The 24,673-nt window shown below is 44.7% G+C and overlaps 1 protein-coding gene across 1 annotated transcript in view; it reads right to left on the bottom strand.

Annotated features, from left to right (window-relative positions):
* Positions 1–4,033: 4,033 nt before the first annotated feature.
* LOC138748795 (uncharacterized) overlaps positions 4,034–24,673 on the bottom strand; it is a 37,423-nt gene continuing 16,783 nt past the window's right edge. The window contains exons 2-9 of the mRNA XM_069909545.1: positions 22,859–22,975; positions 21,799–21,900; positions 20,868–20,927; positions 18,971–19,114; positions 18,108–18,243; positions 14,783–15,390; positions 9,544–9,649; positions 4,034–7,008 (exon numbers count right to left, since the gene is read on the bottom strand). Of these exons, the coding sequence (XP_069765646.1) occupies positions 9,557–9,649; positions 14,783–15,390; positions 18,108–18,243; positions 18,971–19,114; positions 20,868–20,927; positions 21,799–21,900; positions 22,859–22,927 (1,212 nt within the window). The 5' untranslated portion in view covers positions 22,928–22,975 and the 3' untranslated portion in view covers positions 4,034–7,008; positions 9,544–9,556. The remainder of the gene's footprint in view (positions 7,009–9,543; positions 9,650–14,782; positions 15,391–18,107; positions 18,244–18,970; positions 19,115–20,867; positions 20,928–21,798; positions 21,901–22,858; positions 22,976–24,673) is intronic.

The raw sequence follows: 24,673 nt of genomic DNA on the forward strand, positions 1-24,673 counted from the left end.
GAGATCAAAGAAGCTATACAAGAGATGCCAAATGAAAAGTCGCCCAGGTGATGATGGATTTTCAGTGGAATTTTATAAAGTGTTTTATGAAGATTTATCTTCTATATTTAGGGATGTGTTGCAACAAATAACTGAAGATCAGTCACTACCGAAATCTTGTTCAAGTGCGATAAAAGCTTAGGGTTAGGGTTAGGGTTAGAGTTAGGGTTAGGGTTAGGGTCAGTGATTCCAAAGAAAGATAGAGATCCATTGAATGTAGGTTCGTATCGACCAATTTCTTTATTAAATGTGGATTATAAAATAGTGGCTAAAGTATTGGCAAATAGACTCTAAATATTTACCTCAGTTTGTACATACAGATCAAGCAGGTTTTATTAAGAATAGATGTGTGTCTGATAACGTTGATCAGTGCATTGAGACAGCATCCCAACCAACCAATGGTGGTTGCGCTTGATGTGGAAAAAGCTTTTGATATGGTTGAATGGAATTTTTTATTTAAGGTGTTGGAGAAGTTTAATTTTGGCCCTTTTTTTACTGATTGGGTTGTTACCACCCTTGTTTGCATTGGTAATTGAACCATTAGCTCAGGCAATTCGACAGAATGACAAGGTAAAGGGATAAGAATTGCAGATGATGAATATAAGATTAATTTATTCGCTGATGATATATTGATTTATTTGACACATCCAGAACAGTCTTTGAAATATTTGCAAGAATGTTTAGTTCAATTTGGGGAGCTATTTGGGTATAAAGTGAATTTGGATTAGAGTGAAATATTGCCAATTTTGGAAGGGGATTATAAAGAGTGTAAAAATATTATAAAATTAAGATGGTCTGATAAAATTAAATATTTAGGGGTAACTGTGAATGCAAATTATCAATCTTTATATAAGTTAAATTATGTACCTTTATTGAAAAAGATTAAAATAGATTTGATTAAATAGAAGGATCTTCCACTAACATTAATAGGTTGAGTAAAATGTATTAAAATGATAGTTTTTCCTTTTATTCAATACTTATTTCAGTCAAATCCGTATTACTTTCAAAGGGTTTTTTTTCAGGATTTGAATAAGGTGGTGAGGAAATTTTTATGTAAGGGAAAATTAGCTCAAGTGGCTTTACAGAATTTGACATGGAAATATGCACTAGGTGGACTCTAGTTCCCTCACTTTCAAAATTATTACGAAGCTGCACAGTTGAAGTTTGTTAGTAGAATGATGGACATTAATCAGCCTCCTAGTTGGCCCAAAGTGGAGTTAGCCTGTATTTCTGAATTTGATGTTCACCAGTTTATATATAAGTGGAATTTGAATTTATTGCAGGATATGATCTGCCAGTATTAAAACATTTGTATGGGTTAAAAGAAATTATGTTATAGGAACAAAGGGTAAATTATCAATCCAAAATCAGCTTATTCCTTTTTCAATGTTTAATAGGTATTTAAAGATATGGTATTTTCAGGGTATAAAAGTGATTCAGGACTGTTTTGAAGAGGGACAGTTTCTTTCTTTTAATCAATTGAGGGAGAAATTTTGTATACCCGTAAATTCTTTATTTATGTATTACCAACTTAGAGCTTTGATAAGGGTTAATTATGGTAAAGAGATGAGTTTACCTCAGTTAACGAAATTTGAATCTTTGATTTCCTTTATACCAAAGAGAGGTTTTATTTCAGATATGTATCAATTGTTACAGGAAACTATGGAAAAACCGAATTTGGAGAAATCTAGAAATAAATGGGAAAGCAATTCAACTTATGTTATACCTCAAGAGGATTGAGAGGTTATGTGTCATGAAGAGGTAACTAAATTGACTAATGTAAGATATGGTTTGGTTAATTATAATTTTTTGCATCAATTATACTCGACTCCTGAGAAATTGAAAAAATGCAGATTTAGTAATTCGGATTTTTGATTTAGATGTGGGTTAAGTACTGAACTTTTTTTTTGTATGCAGTTTGGTCTTGTGATAGGGGATAACCATTTTGGGAAAAAGTTAGGTTGATTTTGGAGAAATTATTTAAAATTAAATTACCATTAGATCCAGAGATTTTTTTGTTGGGTTATATAGTTTCTTTGACTGGCTTGGGGTTGGATAAGTTTCAAATTGCATTTGTTTGGCATGAAAATGTGTAGCAATTACTTGGAAAGACAATGTAGAGATTAATATAGTATGTTGGCATAATGAATTGAGATCTTGTATTTATATGGAGAAAATAACATAATTTACAAGATAATCACTTTTTTGTTAAAATGTGGTCATCTTATTTAGAATATATGGGTTTGGAAATATCTTAAAATATTGTATATGTTTTAGGTTTTTTTGTCCCCTTGAAGGGACTGGCTGGGGGGTTTATTATATTGTACAAAAACCTTTTTTTCTGTTGTTGCTATTGATTTTATGTTGTTTTTAAAAGTTTTAAATAAAATGTAAAAAAAAATATTGGATGAGGACATGTTGACATAATCCAGAAGATGATGCACCCCCTTCATTTCCAGGGGATTGAACAGCAATTAGCAAGCGGGTGACGTTCTCCCCGTGTCTGCGCAGGATTCCTCCGGGGGCTCCAGTTTTCTCCCACCGTTTGAAAAGTGGGGGGTGGTTGTAGGTCAATTGGGTATGGGCTTGTGGGTCAAAATGGCCTGTTACCATGCTGGAGGTCTAAATTTTTAAAAAACAGTTAAAGCTTTAGCTCACTCCTGAGAGAATGAACCACTGCTGGATGGGATTCATTGTGATTCTTAGACTGATGGAGTTACAGTCTTTAGACAGGAAGTTATTGGAACCACATGGTAGGTACTGTGATTGTTTTAAAATACACATCCTTTCTGGCCCCTATTCCAAACTCCAGATAATCATCGCAGAGAGATACAGCATAGATACAGGCCCCCTTGGCTCTAGGTCCCTTATTTTGGGATTCGTTTGGATCGAGGAGCCTCAAGCAGGGGAAATATCAATTTACAGCAACCCTGGAGAGGATTTTGCCACATTTTGCCTCGTTCTAAGACCACAGCTTTAATTCTAATCTATTTACTTAATCTTTAATCTTCAACTATATTTCTCATTGATAAAAATGTTTTTAGTAGAGTTAAAATATTGTATCTGTATTCTTAGTAAGTTAACTGTGGGTTGGTACAGGTTAACACACAGGTCACAGTACATTTATAGAGAACCATGGTTTTCAGAGAAGAGTTCATTCTCGCAGTCGACGTGTCTAGGATGCACAGAGCTAATGGATTTTAAGTGGGTCTTAATTATTCAAGAACTACTGAAGGAAGCCATCTATATTTTAATCAAAGCCACTTAAGCCTCTGGAACAGAGGTTGTTATGGATATGGAGTGGTTTTGAAAAAGGAATAGAATTTTGGTAGAAATAAAACTGGTGGTCATGTGATTTCCAAAAATTGGGACTCACCTCAGTGATTATGTAACAGTCACATAATTTGGAGAAATATATTACTGAATTTGGACATGTTGAGTTCAGTTTTGGAAGAGTTCAATTTGGAGAGTACTGATGTCAAACCCCGTGACACAGCGGTTGAAACCTTGTGGAAGATGGGGTTGAGTTACAGTTACCAGAATTGGTGCTGCTGTTGTGTGTAACTCCTGGGAAAGGGGGAACACAGGATCAGAGACCTTTAAGGAATTAAGGAAATCGATTTCGCTGACTCTTTGAAAAAAAAGACAGATTTCTACTGAGTCCATTTGTGTTTGGCCACTTCATTTAACTCTTGTCTGGATTTGTGAATTCATCGTGGAAGAAAATAGCCACTTTGTGAGTTAAAAAAAAAGCCTGAAGATATAATGTTTAAAAGTGTTTTATAATTATTTCTGAATTGAGAATTTAAGACCTTCAAGCAAGACTAAAAGATTGAATCTTCAGAGGACTTTAATCTCACACACACACACACACACACACACACACACACACAATGTGGAAATGTAAGTTTAGAGTTAAGTACGTTTAGAGATAAGCAAGAAATGTTATGTTGTTAATAGTTTAATTAAAAAAACTTATTTTGAATTTTCCATTGTCTGGTGAATGTTCCAGTGCTGTTCCAACATTTTTGCTAACAAAGTCCCTAATTAAAAGTTCGTAACACAATCCAGCCAAAGGTACATCTCTCTTGCAAAGCCCTCTTAGAAACTTGCAATTTGAATGACATCACCACTTCTTAGCTCCAAAGAACATTGGTAATCATGTTCTATATGTTTGAAACATTAGTTGGATCGCAGCTTACACCTGAGGGAAGATTTTTTTTTAAATTTAGACAAGCAGCACAGTAACAAGCCTTTTCAGCCCATGAGCTCATGCTACAGTCATGGGGAGAACATACAAACATCTTCAAACCCTGGTTGGTGGTGCTGTATCAGCATTGCACTAACCGCTCCATAACCTTACCACCCATTTATGAAGATGTTGCCAATTGGGAACACAGCGGAGGTGCAACTGAAACAAGCTTGGGTTGCATTCTTTGGAGTAGAGGAGGCGTTAATTGGGGTGTATAAAAGCTGATGTGCTGAGAGGGAAGGGCCTATTTTCCTTGTTTAGGGGATCAGAAGCCAAGGGGCATTTGAAGAAATTGACAGAAGGGATGAAAGAGGAGATAAAATGGGGCAGGACAGGGTCATAACTTGAAGAGTGGCTGCCTCTGCTTTGGAGAAGTCGGTTCAATCCTGCCCTCGGGTGCCGGCCCAATATCTTGAACTAAACCAGTCTCAGAGATCAGCGCAGCCGAAGGATGAAAGGAGGAAGAACTTCCCAACTCTGGGTTGCAATCTTCGGAATTCTCAGGCTGAGGGACGGAGTCTTGGTTGTTGAAAGCAGATAGGAGGTTAGGACAGGAAAGTGGCGCTGAGATGAACTCATGCACGAAACTAGCGTGGGGAAAGCTTTGGCTAATCAGCAGGAAATAAGAATCAGAATACAGAGATGTCAATGTGGTTGGCTACCGGATACCAGTGGCATTCCGCAGAGGTCGGTGCTGGGGTCACTTTTTACTTATATAAATTATTTGGATTATTTGGATTACACATTGCTTTCAACCCAATGTTACAAATTTGTGGCTAAATTTGTCGTGATACTAAAATAGCTGGTAGGGTACGGCACAGGGAAGAAAAATGGTTGAGAACCACTGCCCTAGGCTATAGGTGCTCTATGATTAGGTGGGGTGTGGGTGGAAAGAAAAAGTTTGAAAACTACAGTTTTAATCATTCCTCATTGACTCGTTATGTACATGGGTTTCAGAACTCCAAAAGGAAATGGGCCAATGACAATTTTTCCTCAAGCAATTGGGTCTAAAGCAGTGATTCTCAACCTTCCCTTCCCACCTTACTAATCACAAAACATTGATGGCACAGGGATGACTTAAAGTGGGGTGTTGAGTGGAAAGAAAAAGGTTGAGAACCATTGAATTGTAACTCTATCGGTTTCTATCCAGGATTATTTTTAAGAAATAAATGTTAAATCAACAATTATGGATGGATTTTAAAAAAAACATTTATATTAATTTGTGATCTTAGTAGACGTTGTATGCAGGATTATTATGATAAACAGTACAAAATCTTTTAAAGGGAAATAGGTATTTATCCTTATACAAAAAGTTCACCATTATTAAAAGTTTGCTTTGATTTTAAAAGAATAATAAATATGTTTTCCAAGCACACATTAACTGGACATGAATGTAGGCAGCCATAACATGTGAAGTATGGCCTCAGCAAGGAGATGCTACTGAAACTATGACATAATCAGGATGTTGCTTTCAGCCCAATGTGTTACTGATACATCCAGAACGCCATTCTCATTCACCACGGTGCAAGCTCCTTGGTAACCCCATAAACGAGCGAGCTCCTTGGCTGCACGTGGGAGAAACGGGACTGAGGTCGGACTTTTGAGAGACGATGGAGGGGACGGTGGGTACCAGAGCTACGCTTCACTTCCCACCCACCCTGGCTTCCAAGTTAGACCATCCACCAAGAGAGAGATGGTAGAGTGCCTCCCTCCCCGGACTCTCCCTCGCCCCCTTCCCCCCCCCCCCCGCTGAAGCTATCCCGCATCCGACTCGGGATGTCCCCACCTGCTGCATCCCGAGGGCCACCAACCCCCTCTCAGTCTCAGCTTTTCCCGGATCGAGCTCTTCCTTCTGTCATCCAGCAACCTCATACCAGAACGGAATGCATTGGAACATGGGCCTCGCTCAGTCCCCGCTCAGCAGGGAAAGCCAGGCAAGATAACACAACATCAGAACAGTTTAGCCAAACACAAGTCATTCCAATGGGTAAAATACAGTCAGTGCAATTCTTGAGATCGAATCAATCCATTATCAGCAAGATAATATGTGCAAAAAGGCCCACAAGCAATAGGTCACTTCATTCAAAGCTGCTCCCAACCTCTCTAGATGGGCCAAGCGGTCTGCTTCTGCAATTGTATTATTCTGACAAAGCATTGATCACTTCCATGGACCTCCCGATACAGGTATTGGAATTTCCTCTTGTAATTATACTTTACATTTATTTTTGTAACAAGACAGGAGATCATTCGGTCCATCACGTCTATGCAGAGCAATCCCAACCTTCCCCCACACCCCCCGCCCCAGACCCTTCCCCAGTCACTGGTGGGTACAGGTACGTGTTCGTGCACACTTGGCTTCCAGTTGACTGTCGCGGATGCTCTCCCTGGTGGGGCGGGGTCAGTTCCCTCAGGCGACCTTCAGTTAAAAGAGTGCTTCGATTCGATTCGCATGGCAAAAGGTTGACCAGTGAGGGAAGGTTCCTCGCCTGCCGGCCACAGTCGCAGCGAGACGTCCACCTGCCCACAGAGAGCAGTTCAGTTTTGTGTGGTGGGGAGGCAGTCTTCTCAGCTCCGGGGTAGGGCGGAGGGGGTCAGTAAAGGACTAAGGAGAACCGGCAGCTGCTCGTGAAGCTGGAGTGATGCATGGCTGGCGACTTTATGATGCAGCGTGAAGCACGCGGGCTCGTTCGGAGAGAGCCCGTGGTACAACATTTACCCTGCAACGCAAAGAGATGTGCTGGTCAGTGACAGTGAAGGCGGCCTTTCAACTCCCACCATCCAAAACGTAACGGGGGAGGGTTGCATGGGCGACACAGGCATGTGGACTGAAATGGCCTGTTACCGTGCTGCACGTCTAAATTTTAAAAAAATTTAAAATCAGAGAAACGCTACAATCTCAGCACTTTCACCATTTCTCCACAAGCTTTGCGCCTTTAAGTGCATCTTCACCTTTTTTTAAATTTGGGGGAAAAAAATGACCAGTCCCATTTTCTCCCTCCTTCAAATAATTTCCCAGGTGTTTCTGGCAAATCCCGGAGCTGCCAGGACTCTGGTTTGACCCTGACCCTCAGGGTCTGGGTGGAGTTTGCACCATCCTTGTGTAACACCCCGAGTGCTCCAGTTCTCCCCCCCTCCCCACCTCCCCTGCCCACAGATCTGGATTAATTTGTCCACTCGAGCACGGGATCAGGGATTGAAAGGCAGGTTGATGTGCATGGGAGGGAGAATAAATCATAGTGTGAGGGAAATAAGAGGATTGCCCTCCTGGGGGCCAGTATGGACCTGACCAGCCACATGGCCTCCTATGTGGTCAATGAGAGCAGGGCAGTCAGCAACCACGGAGAGAGAGATGGACAGTAAAGTATGGATAGTAAACGTTGCAAAATTTGTTGTTTTGAGGCAGCGCCACAGTTCAAACATTTCAAAAGACCACATTTCAAAAAATAAATAATAACAGGGCAAGAGAAAGACAAAGCGAGGCAGTAATTGTGCATCGTTGTTCATTCAGAAGTCTGATGGCAGAGGGGAAGAAGCTGCCCTTGTGCCGCTGAGCGCTCGTCTTTGGGTTCCTGATGGTAGCAGAGTGAAGTGGGCCTGGCCTGAGTGGTGGGGTTCCTTGAGGATAGAGGCTGTTTCCTTAAGTCACACCTGGTGGATGAAGACGGTGTTGCAGGCCGAGTTAACAAGCCTCTGCAGTTCCACCCCCACCTCCCATCCTGAACATTGACAATTCCATACCAGACAGAATGGTCTCCACAGTACACCTGCATAAGTTTGAATCTCTTTTTTTTGGAAGGAATATATGGGTTGGCACAACATCGAGGGTTGAAGGGCCTGTACCATGTTCCATGCCGAATCTCCTCAAACTTCTCACAAAATATAGCCGCTGGCAAGCCTTCCTCGTGATTGCATCGACACGACTCTTTGCATCAAAGCACCGGACTGGAGCAAGCTCAGTGAATGCGTCTTCTCTGTTTGGCACAACAACTGTTCTCTACAGTTCCAAGATGAGAAATTCCAAAAGAGATTGGAGCCCAACAAGGCCGTTTGGCTGGCCTACGAGCGAGGCCTCAAATCCAGTGCCAGCCAGAAATCCAGCCCAATCGTGGCTCAAATGGGCAGGCGCTGGAGGAGAGTATGGGTGTCATGTGCCTTAAACCTACTCCTGGCCCTGCTTCTATGGACATTTTTAAAAAAAATACCATGAACTGTACACTGTCCGATGTCGTACGTTTCTATTAGAACAGTAATGCTCACACCATGTTCTAGTTTCTTAATTATTTTGCTTGTTACTCAATTTCATCTTCTTTCCCTTCACACCGAGAGGTTTATGTACTTAATGATCGATTAATATGGGTTTGTAAATACGTGTGCCCAGTATGATCGCCACTGAGTATCTGTGATGCTTATGCACACGAAGTCAAATTTTTAAAAATTTTAGAGTTTTTGAAAAGTCCGGATTCTCGGCTCGTCCAGATTTCAGGCATCTGGATTTTTGGACATCCACCGTACTGGCTTTAGAGAAGGTTCACCGGGCCAATTCCATCGATGAGGGGGTTGGTCTGTGAGCGGAGTCTGGGACTCTACTCACTGGCATTTAGAAGAATGAGTGGGGTTCATATAGAAACCCATTGGTGGGTGAGACCAGAACTAAGGGACATGGCCTCAAGACCCAGGGGAGTATATTTAGGATGGAGATAAGGAGGAACTGCTTCTGTCACTCCACCCCACCCCCCAGAGGGAGGTGAATCCTCCACCATTGAAGCAATGGGGGCGACCTCAGTAAATGTACTTGTTGGATAGATTTTTTTTACATAGAAGGGTAATTAAGGGATATGATGGAAAAGGCAGGTTGGTGGAGATCAACTATGATCTCATTGAATGGCGGACCAGGCTTGATGGCCCATTCCTGCTCCTGTTTCTTCTATTCACCACTTTCTACCTAACCTTCACTTGTCTACCAAGGTTAACAGAAGATGCACTGTCCTGCAGCGAAGTGGATCCCGTGTCTTTAACTTGGGTTTCAGACACTCCCCCCAGAACCACCTTTCCTTGTTTCCTCTACATCCACATCCCATTTTCCCTTAGACCACCACCAGTTGGTGCCCTTGACCTTGAACCGGACACAAGCTCTCCCTCCCCCTTCATCCTAAAACCCTTTCTCTTCAGTTCTGAAGTGTTAACTCGGGTTCCTCCCGCCATGGATGCTGTCCGACCTCCGAGTGCTCAGCTGGGCAACAAATCCAACTCACCCTTGGTTTCACATCACCGGCTCCACCTCTCTCTCCATAAACACAGCTGATGATGATCCACACTGACTGACGACAAGGGCTCCATCTCAGTCACTTGTGCCACAATCTAGGGGACCCACAGAGAAAGGACTATTTTAAAATAAAATGACAAGCAAGAGAAGCTCCAGATCTGCGTAGGCAAATGAATTATTCAGCTTCATTGCCCACTGCAGTTCAACAGGTTAAACCACATTATTCATCTGCTTCCATCCTTGTTTCCTTCTTGCTTTCTTTCTCCTCATTTGCTCAAGATTCTTATTCTGCATTTTTTTTTGGTGTTAAAAAATGCAAATACATTCATAGACATGGCACAAGCAATTTACTGTATACACAGTACATATACAAAATTAAATATTGTTAAATAATAGTCTTGGAGGAAATTGTATGTGCAGTTCCTTTGGTCGCTCCGCATTCCCACTGCCCGTGGGAAGAAGCTGTTACCCACCCCCTCATGATTTTGGCTCTGATACTTCTCGATGGGAGTAGCTGGTAGATGCTGTGTGCGGGGTGGTGGGAGGGGTCCTTTACGATTTTGCGAGCCCTCTTCAGACAGCGATCTTGGTAGATCACACAGATGGAGGGAGTGGTCCTCTCTGCCACTCTTATGGATCGGGGCCTCTGATCCGACACTCTACAGCGGCCGCACCCACACGGAAATGCAGCCGGCCAGGACGCTCCTGGTTGTGGAGACTGGGGGGTGGGGGGGGGGGGGGTCAATGCCAACACTTACTCCTCATCCCTGATGGCATCAGAGCTGTGGAGGCAGTTAAGAGTCAACCATAAGGGAATTGGAGACACACAAGCATTTCCTTTCATGTCTGAACTAGCGAGATCTTGACAATAATCCATCGGCTTCATGTCACTGCCACTGAGACCAATTTAACTAATTCCAGTTCTATTTAATTACATGACTGTAACTTGAATCCAAAATCAAGCTCAGTTTCAGAACTTTTTCTGATTAATGTGAGAGCTACTGATCGTGGGCTGAAATGAAGAAAGGTTGGATAGACTAGGCTTGTATTCTATGGAATTTAGAAGATTGAGAGATCTTATAGAAACGTATAAAATTCTTAAGCAGACTAGATGCAGGAAGGTTGTTTCCAATGCTGGGAAAAACCAGAACCAGGGGTCACAGTTTAAGGACAAGGGGAAAGTTTTTTAGGACTGAAATAAGGAAAACTTTCTTCTCTCAGAGGTTGGTGGATCTGTGGAATTCTTTGCCACGGGAAGTAGTTGAGGCCGGTTCCTTGTCAATATTTAAAAGTAGGTTAGATTTGGCCCTTGTGGCTAAGGGGATCAGGGGTTATGGGGAGAAGGCAGGAACCAGGTACTGATCAGCCATGATTATATCGAATGGCAGTGTTGGCTTGAAGGGCCAAATGGCTGACACCTGCACCTATTTTTTATGTTTCTAAAGCGGGTTCCAGATGCTGGGGACAAGGTCCAGAGAAGATGTGGTGGCGGGGGGTGGGGGGGTGGTTAAGAGTGGAGATGGATTTGATAGGGTCTTTTTAAAGAGATTTTTGGATAAGTACATGGATCTTGGATCATATTTATAATGAACAGAATCGATTCCCAGGAGGAACAGCCTCTCTCTAACTTCAAGTCAGAACTGGTCAGTCAAGGGAAGAAAATCTGTAACACTGAGACTGGGGTCAAAGAAAACATCCTACCCAGTACAGGCCCTTCGGCCCACAAAGTTGTGCTGAACATGTCCCCACTTTAATGGGGACATTTGTTAAGAAATAAATATTGGCCAGAAATCTGCTGTCCCTCCAACTGAGCCAAGGGAGAGGGAGTCTTGCTTTTAGCCCGCAGCTGAGACATAGCTTTCCCCTCAAATATCTGCTTGGACAGAGTCCTCAGGTATCTGGAGGCTCACATGGATATGATCAGGGACTTACAGCCCCTTACACCACCCCTCCCCCCCTCCCCTCCCCCCTCCCCTCCCCCCTCCCCTCCCCCCTCCCCTCCCCCCTCCCCTCCCCCCTCTGAGGCGATCTATGAGACAGAAGACGCTTTCAGGTGCCTTCCCTGACGAGAATCCCCATGCAGAAGCGAATACAGCCCTGTGGAATGGTCTACCAGGTGGCAGCCCTGAAATCACTGTGCTGTCCACCTGAAAGGGACAAGCTGCAGGAGAGGCGCCTTGGAGTGCACTCTGGCTCCTATCAGCACGGGACATTGGGGCAGGGGCGGCGGGGAGGGGGAGCTGTCAATCAGTGGGAATTTGAGTCGCTGGATGATTGTCATCAGCCCGCCTGCCCCCTAGGCAGTTGCATTCAGGTGCCTCGGGGGAACTGCTCAGATGCGGAAATTATACCTCCTGGAGGAGGGTTGGTGAGTACTCCTCCGAGCCACGTTAGGCTCTTTCAGGTGGCCTCCTGAAAGCCGCATTCAGGTAGAATATGCGGGTTTACAATGGGGTATTCTGGCCACCTGAAAGAGGCTACAGGGATGTTGATGCAAGGGTGGCAAGAAGAAAGGCTTGGTGAATTGCTTCTCCTCCCGCTCCTTTTGGTTTCCGAGCTCATAGGAACATAGGAAGTAGGAACAGGAGTAGGCCAAAAATGGCCCATCGAGCCTGCTCCGCCATTCAATACGATCATGGCTGATCTAATTTATGACCTAACTCCACCTACCTGCCTTCTCCCCATATCCCCTAATTCCTCTCATGTAAAAATTTATCTAACCGAATTTTAAATAAGTTTAATGAGGCAGCCTCAACCACTTCCCTGGTTAGAGAATACCAAACATCCACTACTCTCAGGGAAAAACTATTTTTCCTCCTCTCTGTCCTAAATCTACTCCCCCGAATCTTGAGACTGTGTCCTCTCATTTTAGTTTCCCCGGCCAGCTCAAAAAACCTTCCTACATCTATCCTATCCATACCCTTCATAATCCTATATGTTTCTATAAGATCTCCTCTCATTCTTCTGAAGTCGAGCGAATACAATCCTAGACGATTTAATCTTTCATCATAAGTCAACCCCTTCATCCCAGGGATCAACCTAGTAAACCTCCTCTGGACCGTCTCCAAAGCCAGTATATCTTTCCTCAAATATGGAGACCAGAACTGGACACAGTACTCCAGGTGCAGTCTCACCAGTACCTTATACAGTTGCAACATTACCTCCCTACTCCTGAATTCAATTCCTCTCGCGATGAAGGCCAACATTCCATTTGCCTTCTTAATAACCTGCTGCACCTGCAACCTAACTTTTTGCAATTCATGCACAAGCACTCCCAAGTCCCTCTACACAACAGCATGCTGTAGATTTTCACCCTTTAAATAATATTCAGCTCTTTTATTTTTCTTGCCAAAGTGGATAACCTCACACTTACTAACATTGTACTCCATCTGCCAGACCTTTTCCCATTCATCCAGCTTAACTCTATCCCTCTGCAGACTCTCGAGTTTTAGCCTCATAGGTGTATTGAGATACACAGAAGCTGGGCTTACGGAAAATGTTTTTGCTGTTATAACTGTCGACTTCCACTTCCACTCAATTTGGTGTCATCCGCAAACTTGGCTACACCACATTTTGTCCCTTCCTCCAAGTCATCAATGTAAATGATGAACAGTTGTGGGCCTAACACCGACCCCTGTGGCACCCCACTTACCACTCTCTGCCCACCTGAAGAACTCCCATTTATCCCGACTCTCTGCCTCCTGTCAGACAACCAATTTTCAATCCAGGCCAATATACTTCCCCGGACTCCACTTTCCTGTAACTTACTGATAAGTCTCTTGTGCCTGTTTATCTGAAAGGATTCAAGTGGCAAAGCTTCAGGAGATGGTGGAGAAGTGACTGGCAGAGAAAACCAGAGGTCAATCCACAGGACCATAAAAGCAGCAACGTGGACTCCCAGGATCGTTGTTTAAAAGAGGGCCCGCAAAAAAAAAATCAGGGAGGACCCTTAACCCCACTCCCGCTCGCGGCATCTTGTAGCCTCAAGATACAGGAGTATCAGAACCAGGATGAAACACGAAAGTCCGCAGATGCTGTGATTGTATCAAAAATGCACAGAAATGCTGGAGGAACTCAACCGCATCCACTGGCGGTAAAGATAACCAGCAGTTAAATACCTTTACCGCCTGTGGATGCGGTGAGACTGGCAGAGTTCCTCCTGGATTTCTGTGTGTAAGAGCTAGGACCATCGGGCTGAGGCGCAGCTTCTTCCCACGGGCAGTGAGAATGCTGAACAGCTGCTAAAACAATTCTCCATGACTGGACTATTTATTAATAATATTAATTTTAATACACAGTATGTGTATTTGCAGTATGTACCTGTTTTATATCGGTATGTGTGTTTTGCAATGTTTTGCACCGTGTACCGGAGAGCGCTGTTTCATCCGGTTTTACAAATGACAAACTTCAACAGAGCCACTGGTGTCACTAGGGGGGGACGCGGACCGCACTGGGTGACACCATCAGAAGGGATGATGCCAAAATGACTGCCTATAACATTTTTGTGCCATGTTTCAGCAGAAATTTATTAATTTTTTTTTGTAAATATATCCCTGTCGTCAGTTATAACAGCAAAAACATTTTAGTAAGCCCAGCTTCCGTATATCTCAATACACATACGAGGCTAAAACTCGATGCTCATTTACTTTTTTGAACCTTCGAACGGGCTCCGGTCAGAGCCGTCGTTATTCCCCAATGACAACGACGCTTCGAATTGCATGGTTTCGTCCGCACGCGCTACCAGCATATCGCGGTCATTTGTGATCCGATATCAATAACTTTTTAAGAGAATGAAGTAGTAATTAAAGGAAAAGAAGGATCTCATGTAACAATAAAGTTTAACATTAATTTTGATGTAGTTCTTAAATGTTTTTATTTCAAATTCTATTGTTTTCTTACCGAATTTTCACTTGAACCCCATTAAACGATGTAAATGTAAATACATCGAGGCTGTGTGTATGATATTGTAGTTTAAAGGTGTAATTTTAATTTTGCTGGTTGTTCATCTCACTACATTCACGGATCTATGGGAATTACAATCTATGAGTAATGTTTTTTTGTACTAATGTTACTAAGGATTCTGTATGATCTGGTACGGGAGGAGGGTCACGCAAGGGGAGATGGGGGTGACACCATGAGTTACCGCACTGGGAGACACCAACCCTAGTGGGACCACTGAAGAGAACTAAACCAGCCATCATTTCCCTCCCTCAGAGAGGTCCACTCACCTGCTGCCGTCTCTGTCTCACCAAGCAGTGGATGAGAAATACATTGGCAAACAAGCTGACTATCAGGATGATCAAAGCTGCCCGCCACAACACTGGAGAGGGCACCTGGCCGCTGTGGGCATGAATGGGCAATGTTTGGCCTTCGCAAGCAATAGTCTGAGAGGTTGGGTCGCTATTGCTTTGGCTGACGTCGACTGAACTGGCATTGGTTCGGTTGCTGTGGCTTGTGTTGGTTATTGACAAGTGCAAACTCATTCCAATGGGCAAGGTCGCTGGTGGAAGTGGATAACTTTCATTGCTTAAGGCAGCATTGGTCAAGGATGGAGATGCACTGGTTAAGGCAGTTACGTTGCCATTGACTGCTGATGGATGTAGGTTACTTCCATTGGTTGAGTTAGTGCCCATGGAGGTCAGAGCTAGATTGGCTCTAACAGCCATGGTGGTCGGGGGCACATTGGTTGGAGACTGCGGATTTGTAATGTCGCTCGTGGATACTAGCTCATCAGTGGTGCTTGGGTCAGAGTGGGCTTCAGGGATGGAAATTCCCAACTTGTCCTCTGAAGCCTGCGTGAAATAGGTTGTTCTCGACGATGTGGTCTCAGTGTACCCTAAAAGGGGGATGCAAAAAGAAGCCAGTTTTCAGAGGGTGATGCTGGTGGTTTAATTGTATTTAGTACAAGAAGCCTCATGCCAAGGCTGTCCCCACTACCCTCCACCTTCCAGAGGCAGTAAAACACTGTGAACCTGGAGTCAAGTTGAGGCCAGATTTTTCCCCCCCAAAAATAGACTTTATTTGCATTATCCTATCCACAAAAGAAAAACTGTACAGTCAGTTCCCAGCCTTACATTCATGGTTACGGTAACCAAATGATAAATGTTCTGGTTGGCACGATGGAATTCAAGTAAAACAAAAACCACACAGTGAACTCAGCCAGTCTCACAGCATCCAGATGAGGTATAAAGATATATCACCGATGACTCAGAACTGAGTCCTTCTTCAACATACAAGCAAAAAGCAAGCGGGCATCTGAGTAAAGAGTGGGAGAGAAAGGGTGGGGGAGAAGTCCAGGCCAACAGCTGTTTATTGGAGTATGATAAGAGGAAAGGTGAGAATTGATGTTGGCTCTGTGAAAGGAGAGAGAGAGAGCTGAAGGAGACAGGGGGACGAAGAAGTGAGGGGGGGGAGCTGGAGGTGGGGGGGGGGTGTTTAACAGAAAATTGGAGGTTGATGTTAATACCATCTGTTTGGAGGGAGCCCAGATGGAAGATGAGGTGTTGTTCCTCCAATTTGCTGGTGGTCTCAGTCTGACAGTGCATGAGACCATGGACAGACATGTCAGCAAGGGAATGGGACAGGGAATTGAAGTGGATAGCCACAACGCTGTTGTGGTGGATGGAGCCGAGATGCTCAACGAAGCGAACTACCAGTCTGCGCCCAGTGTCTCCTCTACGTACCTCCTGATCAATAGTTCACCATCTGCAATTAATCCCAGCTTTCCCCCTGAACATAGTAGGCACGACACGTAATAAAAAAAATTTCCCGTGTTTCCTGTTCAAGGCAAACACAATGTTGGACGATTGGGTCATAAATGCCGGCCCCTCCAACTGCCAAAATCCAGAGGAAAAAAAATACTAGTGGAGCAGGGCCTCTGTAAAAATAGAAACTACTCGCTGGCAATGCACTGGTTTCTAAATGTTCCTGTTACAACATGAGCGGGGAAGAAAGGCTTTCATCCTATCAGACCCCTGCTGGTTCACAAAGCAATCTCATCACCCCATTCATTTTCCTGGCAGCCCATTCTCACGATATTCTAATTCATTGTCAGAGTACATACATGACATCACATACAACCCTGAGATTCTTTTTCCTGCGGGCCAGGCAGAATTACCACTGATTGGTAGTGCAAAAAGTAAACTGCACTACGTACACGTGTAAACAAATTAAAAAGTAAACAGACTGTGCAATACAGAGAGAGAGAGGAAACAAAAAATCAATAAAGTGCAAATGGGTCGTTAAATAAGTCCCTGATTGGGCTTATTGTAGAGAACATCTACGGGGAACGCTGCTGTCAGAGAGCAACAGCAATCATCAAGAATCCACCCCACCCAGCACACGCTGCTACCATCAGGAAAGAGGTGTCGGTGGCACAAGTCTTGCACCCACCAGGTTCAGGAACAGCTGCTACCCCTCCACCATAAAACTCCTCAACGACAAACTCAATCAGGGACTCGTTTCAGGACACTTACATGTGCACTTTGTTGTTTTCCCCCCCCCCCAACCCACCCTTTCTGCATCGTACAGTTTACTTACATTTCTTTATTTGTTTGCATGTGTATGTTGAGTAGAGTTATTTTTTTTGTACAGGAGAAAGAATCTCAGGGATGTATGAAACGTAATGTCTGTCACCATTCAAGTGCCTTGCTGTTGGACTCCCCCCAATCTTTTTTTTAATTAGAATATGTCTCTCCATCCGTTGCAATCTCTGACCCTCCGAATTGTAGTTGTTGCCTCCCCTGTTCTCCTTCGGTGAAGGCTCCGTCTTTGAGTTGAGACTGAGTCGATGTTGAGTTCATGATTATACAAGGGGAAAATACTGAGGTGGTTTCCCGCTGCCTACTTCAGTTGCAGGGTCCGTACTGGACGGGTCACCCTGGCCCTTGATCAGCAGATTCATCTGCCCAGGGTTTTTAGTTTTACAACCGTAATTTCCAATCTGTAGAATTGTAGAAGCCATCCACCATCTGCAATCCATGGCTTCACGTGACCTTGATTGGGAGGCTAAACAGGTACTGCACCTTGCCCAAGGGTGATTGGGGCGGAAGGAGCGCCTTACACCTCCTTTGGGTGAGCAATTGTGCATCACCGACACTGAATAACAATAAATCTGAAATCAGGCATGCTGCCATCACAGCAGTCACACGTCCTCCGTTCCCAGACTGGATTAATCCTCAAAATCCCTGCAGCTGAAACACAACACGTGCAACCTCCACACACACAGCAGCAGCAGATGCAGGCCCACTGTGCCTTTACCATCTCACGTGGAAGCAGGCTCAAAAAGGAATTTTCAAATGAGAAAAAAAAATTGGAAACTCGGGAAAGAAAAGCTGGCGGGAGCTGGAGGAAAATGGGCACTTGATTCGATGTGCCGGGACAGGAAATAAAAAGGGGCCAAATGGCCACCTTCGTGCGCATCATAAAAGCTGCAAACAGCCAACTTCCTCAAATGGTGGAAGACAATATCGAGATCTATTTGTCACTGACAGGATGATGTGCAGAGAGGACCCCCCCGCCCCCACCAAACGTATCAAGCACGGCTGAACTTACCTGTCGCACAGGTATACAGGACGCAATTGCTATAACAGGGTTTCTGAGCCTTAACTTCAAAAGACTTAATGTGCTCAGACAAGTTTGAAAGAAGACGAATAGAATTCCATCGTCTAACCTCACAGTTGATCGTCTCCTAATGGGGCAACAGAAAAGAAAAAGAAACACAGATCAACAAGGCTCCAGAACTCACATCTGCTCCATTGTACCGAACACAACATTTGACCTGGGGTACCGAGTGTAGCTCAGTGATCCTATTGAGAAGTGGAGCAGGCTCGATGGACTGAATGGCCAACCACTGTACCTCTTTTTGTGTTCCAATAACTTTAATTCTTCCCCTGCCATCCCCCAACGATGCTTCCCTAATCAGGCAACACTAAGGGAATAGCTTCATCAAGAACTCATTTCCCATGAGATATGCCTGGCCACAGATGAAAGGAAGCCTCAATCCACCAGAAGACCTGATTAGTACCACACCTTTACAGCGCCAGCGATCGGGACCGGATCAGGGTTCCAATCCCACAATGTTTGTAAGGAGTTTGTACGCTCTCCCAGTGTTTGCGTGGGTTTCCCCCCCGGTGGGGTCTCCGGTTTCCTTCCCCCTTTCAAAACGTACCGGGGGTGTGGGTTAATGGGGTGGAAATTGGGCGGCGCGGACTGTTAGCGTGCTGCAAGTCTAAAAGATAGACCCCAAGTCGCTCCGAGGTCAAGCAACTGATCCACGCTCTTGGAGCGCATCACCCCCCAATTCGGCATCAACCCAATTCAGGAAGGGAGGTGGCCGCCACGTTGGGGCAAGGGGACAAGGCCAAGGAGACCGATGCATGAAAAGAAGGTGAATGACCTCCTTTTGGAAAACTCACCCTAATGGAGCAATCATTGATAAACTGCAGCTCCTGGCTGACAGTGGAAGCAAGTTCTTGGAGCGGATTCACCGAGTTGTGGTAGATGTGCTCAACTGATCGATTCAGTAATAACATGATTTGCAGATCCAAACAACAGCCTTCCTGTAGAAATAGGTCAGGAGGATAACTAGGAGACTCTAAACTAATGATTAGTTACCACTCCACCACCAACAGACTCGTAAATAACAAACTCAAAGACTCATTCAAGAATTATTTGTAGATTATTAGTTAATATTTATTTTCTGCATCGCACCGTTTATTTGCCCGTGGTTTTGTTTACACTCGCCTACAGGTGCTCGCCCACTTACAACAGTCCAATTTCAGATTTTTCAAAATTATGAAGGTTCGAATCCGTACTTTCAATTCTGATCTGTTCCCATGCTTGCGATATGCGGTACGCTACTCTACTGCAATGCTGGACGATGGCAGCATCACGTGCGAGAATACCTCTTATGGGGAAAAGGCAGGTAGGTGGAGTTAGGTCATAAATTAGATCAGCTATGATCTTATTGAATGGCGGAGCAGGCTCGATGGGCCATTTTTGGCCTACTCCTGTTCCTACTTCCTATGTTCCTATGTTCACCAGTGCTGACTCAACCACGCCCACAGTCTCTGTAGTGATCACGTAAACGAGCGCACTGCAAACAACCCATCACATCTACTAAGTGACAACGTGGGCCTTCTCAATGCTTCTAACATTCTTCATGCCCCCATGTGCTCTCAGCTGGGTACGTGGATGTTTCCCCCCCCACCCCCAGGTATTCAAAATTTAATTAGGTGAAGTGGTAGCGCGGTATTCTTTCTGATGTATTTCCTCATCATAAGTTGAGGAGCACCTGTATACAGATCTTTTCTTGAATAAGGTTTTTTTTTGCACTGATAACACTGGGCAATGAGGAATTTGCCTCCTCAACACTTTTGGGTGCATTTTATGAATTTGGGGGTGCTGATCACTTAAAATTTTCCTATCACATCCCAATTTTTTAGCTATAACCTATTTTTGTGATTTCCTGTCATATTTTAAGTCTATTTCAAGCCTACAAAACCACATCACTGAAAATTCACCCACTCAATAAAACCCTTCCTTATCTCACACCCATAACTCTTATTTTTCGTGCATCCTGTCTAAGAATCTCGTAACTCTCATTGTTTCAGTGTCTATTACCCCCCTCCCCCCAAGCCTGGAACAAGAAGAGCCCATTCATGGGTGGAAAAAGACAGTAACTGGTGTTAAACAGGAAAGTCTGCAGATGTTGGGATTGTCATGCAATGTTCATTAGCTACTGCTGTACCAAGCAATGGTGTACATTCAAGTAATAGTCAATCCCATTTAATAGTTGACTCCCCAACTTTTTTGGAAATTTTATATATGACCCATATAAAAGAGGGACCCCCCCTCCCCATTTTTGGCCCCAACCCGCCTGCCCATCCTAGATCCTACCACCCCAATCTCCCGCCCACCAAAGCACCCGACACCGTAACTGCAGATCCTCACTCCGACTGCCCGTCTGCCTGTCCGACCACCGGAGCTCCCGGCTGCCCCGACCTTCTCCTCAGCCACCCACCCATCCAACACCCCAGCCACAGATTCTCGGCCACCCGCCCAAGCTCTCCACCCCCCCTCCCCCCACCACCCCCCGAGCGCAGATTTACCACCCGGCCCTCTGAACTCCTTGCAGGTACTTAGCGCAGTCAAAAGTATGATTTGATCCAAACAAAACTAGACCACTACATGTTACACACAAGAGAAGAAATGGCATGAAGGAACAGTGTCCACTGCTTCCCTGGGACAGTGAGCACCACACATCTCTTGCCCAAACACCCTTGCGATGTAACCAAGTGAACAGACACTCACCATTCTAGTTTCGACTGGCAGGAATACTGTGAGATTATAGTCAGTGGGAAGGTTCTTTTTCTGCAAGTTAAAAAAAAAATAGATTTAAACTGAGTTCCATTGGTTTTTGAATATTAACGACTGATGTCTCAAGGTTACCGCGCAGGTTAATAGGATATTAAGGTTTCATTCATTGGGAGATTGAGTTCAGGAGTTGTGAGGTCATGCTGCAGCTCTACACATCTCTGGTGAGACCCCACTTAGATTATTGTGTTCAGCTCTGGTCACCTCATTACAGGAAGGAAGTGGAAGCTATGGAGAGGGGGCAGAAGAGATTCACCAGGATATTGAACAAGTCTTATAGGCAAGGTTAGCTGGGACCTTTCTCTTTGGAGCACAGAAGGATGAGAGGAGACTCTGAGAGGCATAGATAGGGTGGACGGCCAGCACCTTTTTCCCAGGGTGGGATCAGCAAATACCAGAGGTCGTCTCTACAAAGTGAAGGGAGGGAAGTTTAGGGGGAGACATCAGAGGCAAGCATTTTTCTTTTTAAAGATCTTACACAAAGGACTTGTCGCTGTCATCTCGAATGCCTTATTGGGGATGGTAATGGAGGGCTGGGCCATTAGGACACGGCACATGGATGAGAGCGAAAATAAAGTGTCAGGAGGTCAGAAGGGTTGAGTATTTTTTTTGGGAGGGATCTAAAGGTTGGCAGCACCCTATGTTTTATGAGGGACGACTCCTTCAGCGGACAACTCACTGGTCTAGATTGTGTGCTCCTCAGCTGGACAAAGCTCCAAGACAACTGGTTCACATTGACATGGGGGCTAGCGGCTCAGATAAAATGGTCATCAGCTCAGCTGCTTCGTTTTCTGAGTGATTCAGCCCAAACGTCCTTCCCAACCTTCCCCCACCCCCCCCACCCCACCACATCCCAACTCAAACTCACCAAATTCTCAATGTTTTCATAGTACCCTGACGTGATACAGTCAGATGGAAAATCGCAGATCGCTGAGGCACCCGTCAAAAGCAGAAACACGGAGAGGATTGCCTGGAAAGAGGAAATTAACTATAAAATGTGACGCTGCCTGGGACTGGATGAACGACGTCAGAATGCCCCCTCCCTGCATCTTGCAGGGGACAACTGGCACCACCTGCGTAAAACGTGATGGATTCCCCAGCGACCTCCTCCAGGCACATTCTCCCAACACTGTCACTTCATACTCCTCCAGAACAATAAAACGGGTCAACGTCCGACCGCAGAGACGTCCGTCGACCATGGTCCGATAGGGTTACAATGGAATTCAGTCAGAAATTCCAATAGGAGATCGTGAGAATGGGATTTAGCTGGATGGCATTTAAAGAAAAAGCAAACTTGGCAAACAACACTGGACATATTCCTAAGGAAGCCAAAACCTCCCCAAGAAGGGCCTCAGCCAGGTCCTTCAGACATTACAGGGTGACAGTTCATCAATGAAGATTAACTCTTCCAGTGGAACATAAAGGTTTTATAATAAAGTGTTTACATAAAAGTTTAAAAAGTAAACAGTTTAATTTATCATAAATTCAGAATCCCATAGAGCTTTGCTAAGTATACGTGATGTCCGCACATCGTATAACACCCAGTTTCGCAAAGGTACCGTGGGCGTTAAGCGGAGCATCCCTGTATTCACAGCCAACACCACAGAGATTACACTCACAAATGGCACAAGGCCATTCAGCTCAGAGACCATGCTAGCTCCCACTCTCCCCAACGCCCATTCCTCCCCCTACCATTTACTCCCACTGATGCCCAACTCGCCGTGATCACTTTGGTGACATTACGGAGGTGACAGTTAATCTACTGGCGCACCATTGTGGGGTGTGGGAGGGAATCGGAACACCCGAGGGAGAACATGCAAACCCCGCACGCAGACAGCAGCGGAAATCGAACCCAGAGCCACGAGGCAGAAGCTCTCCCGTCTGCGCCCAGGTGGGGAGGAGAGGATCCAGAGGAAATTAATACTCACAAACAGCTCCCTCAGCGTCACTTGCTGTTCCTGGAGTGAGCTCTTCGAATGCACATGATAACATTTCATCTCAACATGCCCACCGGTTTACATCCCACATCCAAACTCCTGCTCCTCCTAAAAACACAAGGAAAAGCCAATCACTCGCACGTCAAGGTCCAGAGACGAGGCCTCAGCACATTCCACCCCCCCCCCCTACCCTGTCATGATAATGAATATGCATGAGATGTATGCAGATAGAGGTTGAGGTATTAACCTGACCGGAAGTGAGAGGGCATGCGAGCGTTGTATGCAGGGGCGAAATGGAGGAATAATGGAAGCAGAGAAATAAAGACACGCTGATGTTCAACAGGTAAATCATGTGTTGATGGTGTTATCAATTTCACATTTCGGGCCACAAATGTGACATTGGCGATGAGGAGAAACATTTTGGATTTTGAATCTGTGGTTTGAGCTGGAACGTTTCATCATGGCAATCACTGGAGCTGAATTTCTAGCACTTCGCAGTGTTCCTCATTTTGACCCGACGGGCGATGCAAGCACTGCAAGTGTGAAGTGAAAGGCATGGCTTGAAGAGTTCGAAGCTTACACCGACAGTCATGGCCTATTTCTCGATGGGAGTACGGCGGAGCAGAAAGCGCAGCGGAGGGCGTTGCTTCTCTTCACCGCAGGACCTGCAGTTCGGGAAACTTTTAAGACGCTTTCGAATACTGGAAGGAAGGAGGAATACTAGAAAGCTGTAGATGCATTGAATGCACACTATGTAGTGACACCGAATGCCACATTTCAACGCCATTTGTTTCGCAAAACAATACAGGAAGATGGGGAAACAGTCGCCCAGTACGTGACGAGATTGCAATAACTGGCTGTTGGATGCAATTATGTGGCAGCTGATTTGGACAACCAGTTATTGGATCAAGTCGTGCAGCACTGCAGATCAGACAAACTCAGAAGGCGATTGCTGGAAAAAGGGGGTGAGTTGAAACTTACCAATGCTTTAGCAATGGCTGCTGCATTAGAGGCTGTTGAGGGGAAATTTCATACCATGAAATTGAAAGACAACTCAAACCAGCCCAGTAAAGACAAAGTTGGTCAACAAGTAAATAGGCTCTCACATAGCCATAGCCAGCCAAGAAATATGCCGAAACGTGACTTGGAGTGTTACAGATGTAGAGACAGAGGTCATTTTGGAAAAGACCCATGCTGCCCAGCAAAAGGCAAAGTTTGTAGAAAGTGTGGAGGTAAAGACCACTTTGCAAAGAAGTGTAAAAGCAAGTCAAATGCAAACCAGAATGGGAAGAGTACAGCTTCTAAGGGCAAAGCTTGGGGGAAAGGAAAGTCTCCTGGAAAAAAAGGCAATTATGGACAGAGAAAGCAAGGCACTATTCGCCATATAGAAGGTGACCCAGAAAGTGACGATGATGACGACAACCAGGATGGGCAGAAATACTATCAGTTTACATTGAATGATGACCATCATGAGAAAGTCCCAGTGATAATTGGTGGTGTGACAGTTCCGGTCATTGTAGACTCAGGCAGTGACAGTAATGTAATTGACCGACACTTATGGGAGAAATTGAAAAAAAAAAGATCATTTGTATGTCAAAGAAGTGTTCAAAGAAACTGTATCCATACACAGCAACTAAGCCATTGCAGACCATTGGATGCTTCACTGCGACTGATGAAGCTGGTGACAAGCACACCGAAGCAGAGTTTGTTGTCATAGACAAGAGGGGAGAACCATTGCTGAGTAGACGCACGGCGCAAGATCTGGCAATACTTCATATTGGAGCTCGTGTCAATTCAGTTCAGTCA

Source organism: Narcine bancroftii, chromosome 13, assembly GCF_036971445.1.
Source record: "Narcine bancroftii isolate sNarBan1 chromosome 13, sNarBan1.hap1, whole genome shotgun sequence".
In the NCBI taxonomy this organism is placed as follows: domain Eukaryota; kingdom Metazoa; phylum Chordata; class Chondrichthyes; order Torpediniformes; family Narcinidae; genus Narcine; species Narcine bancroftii.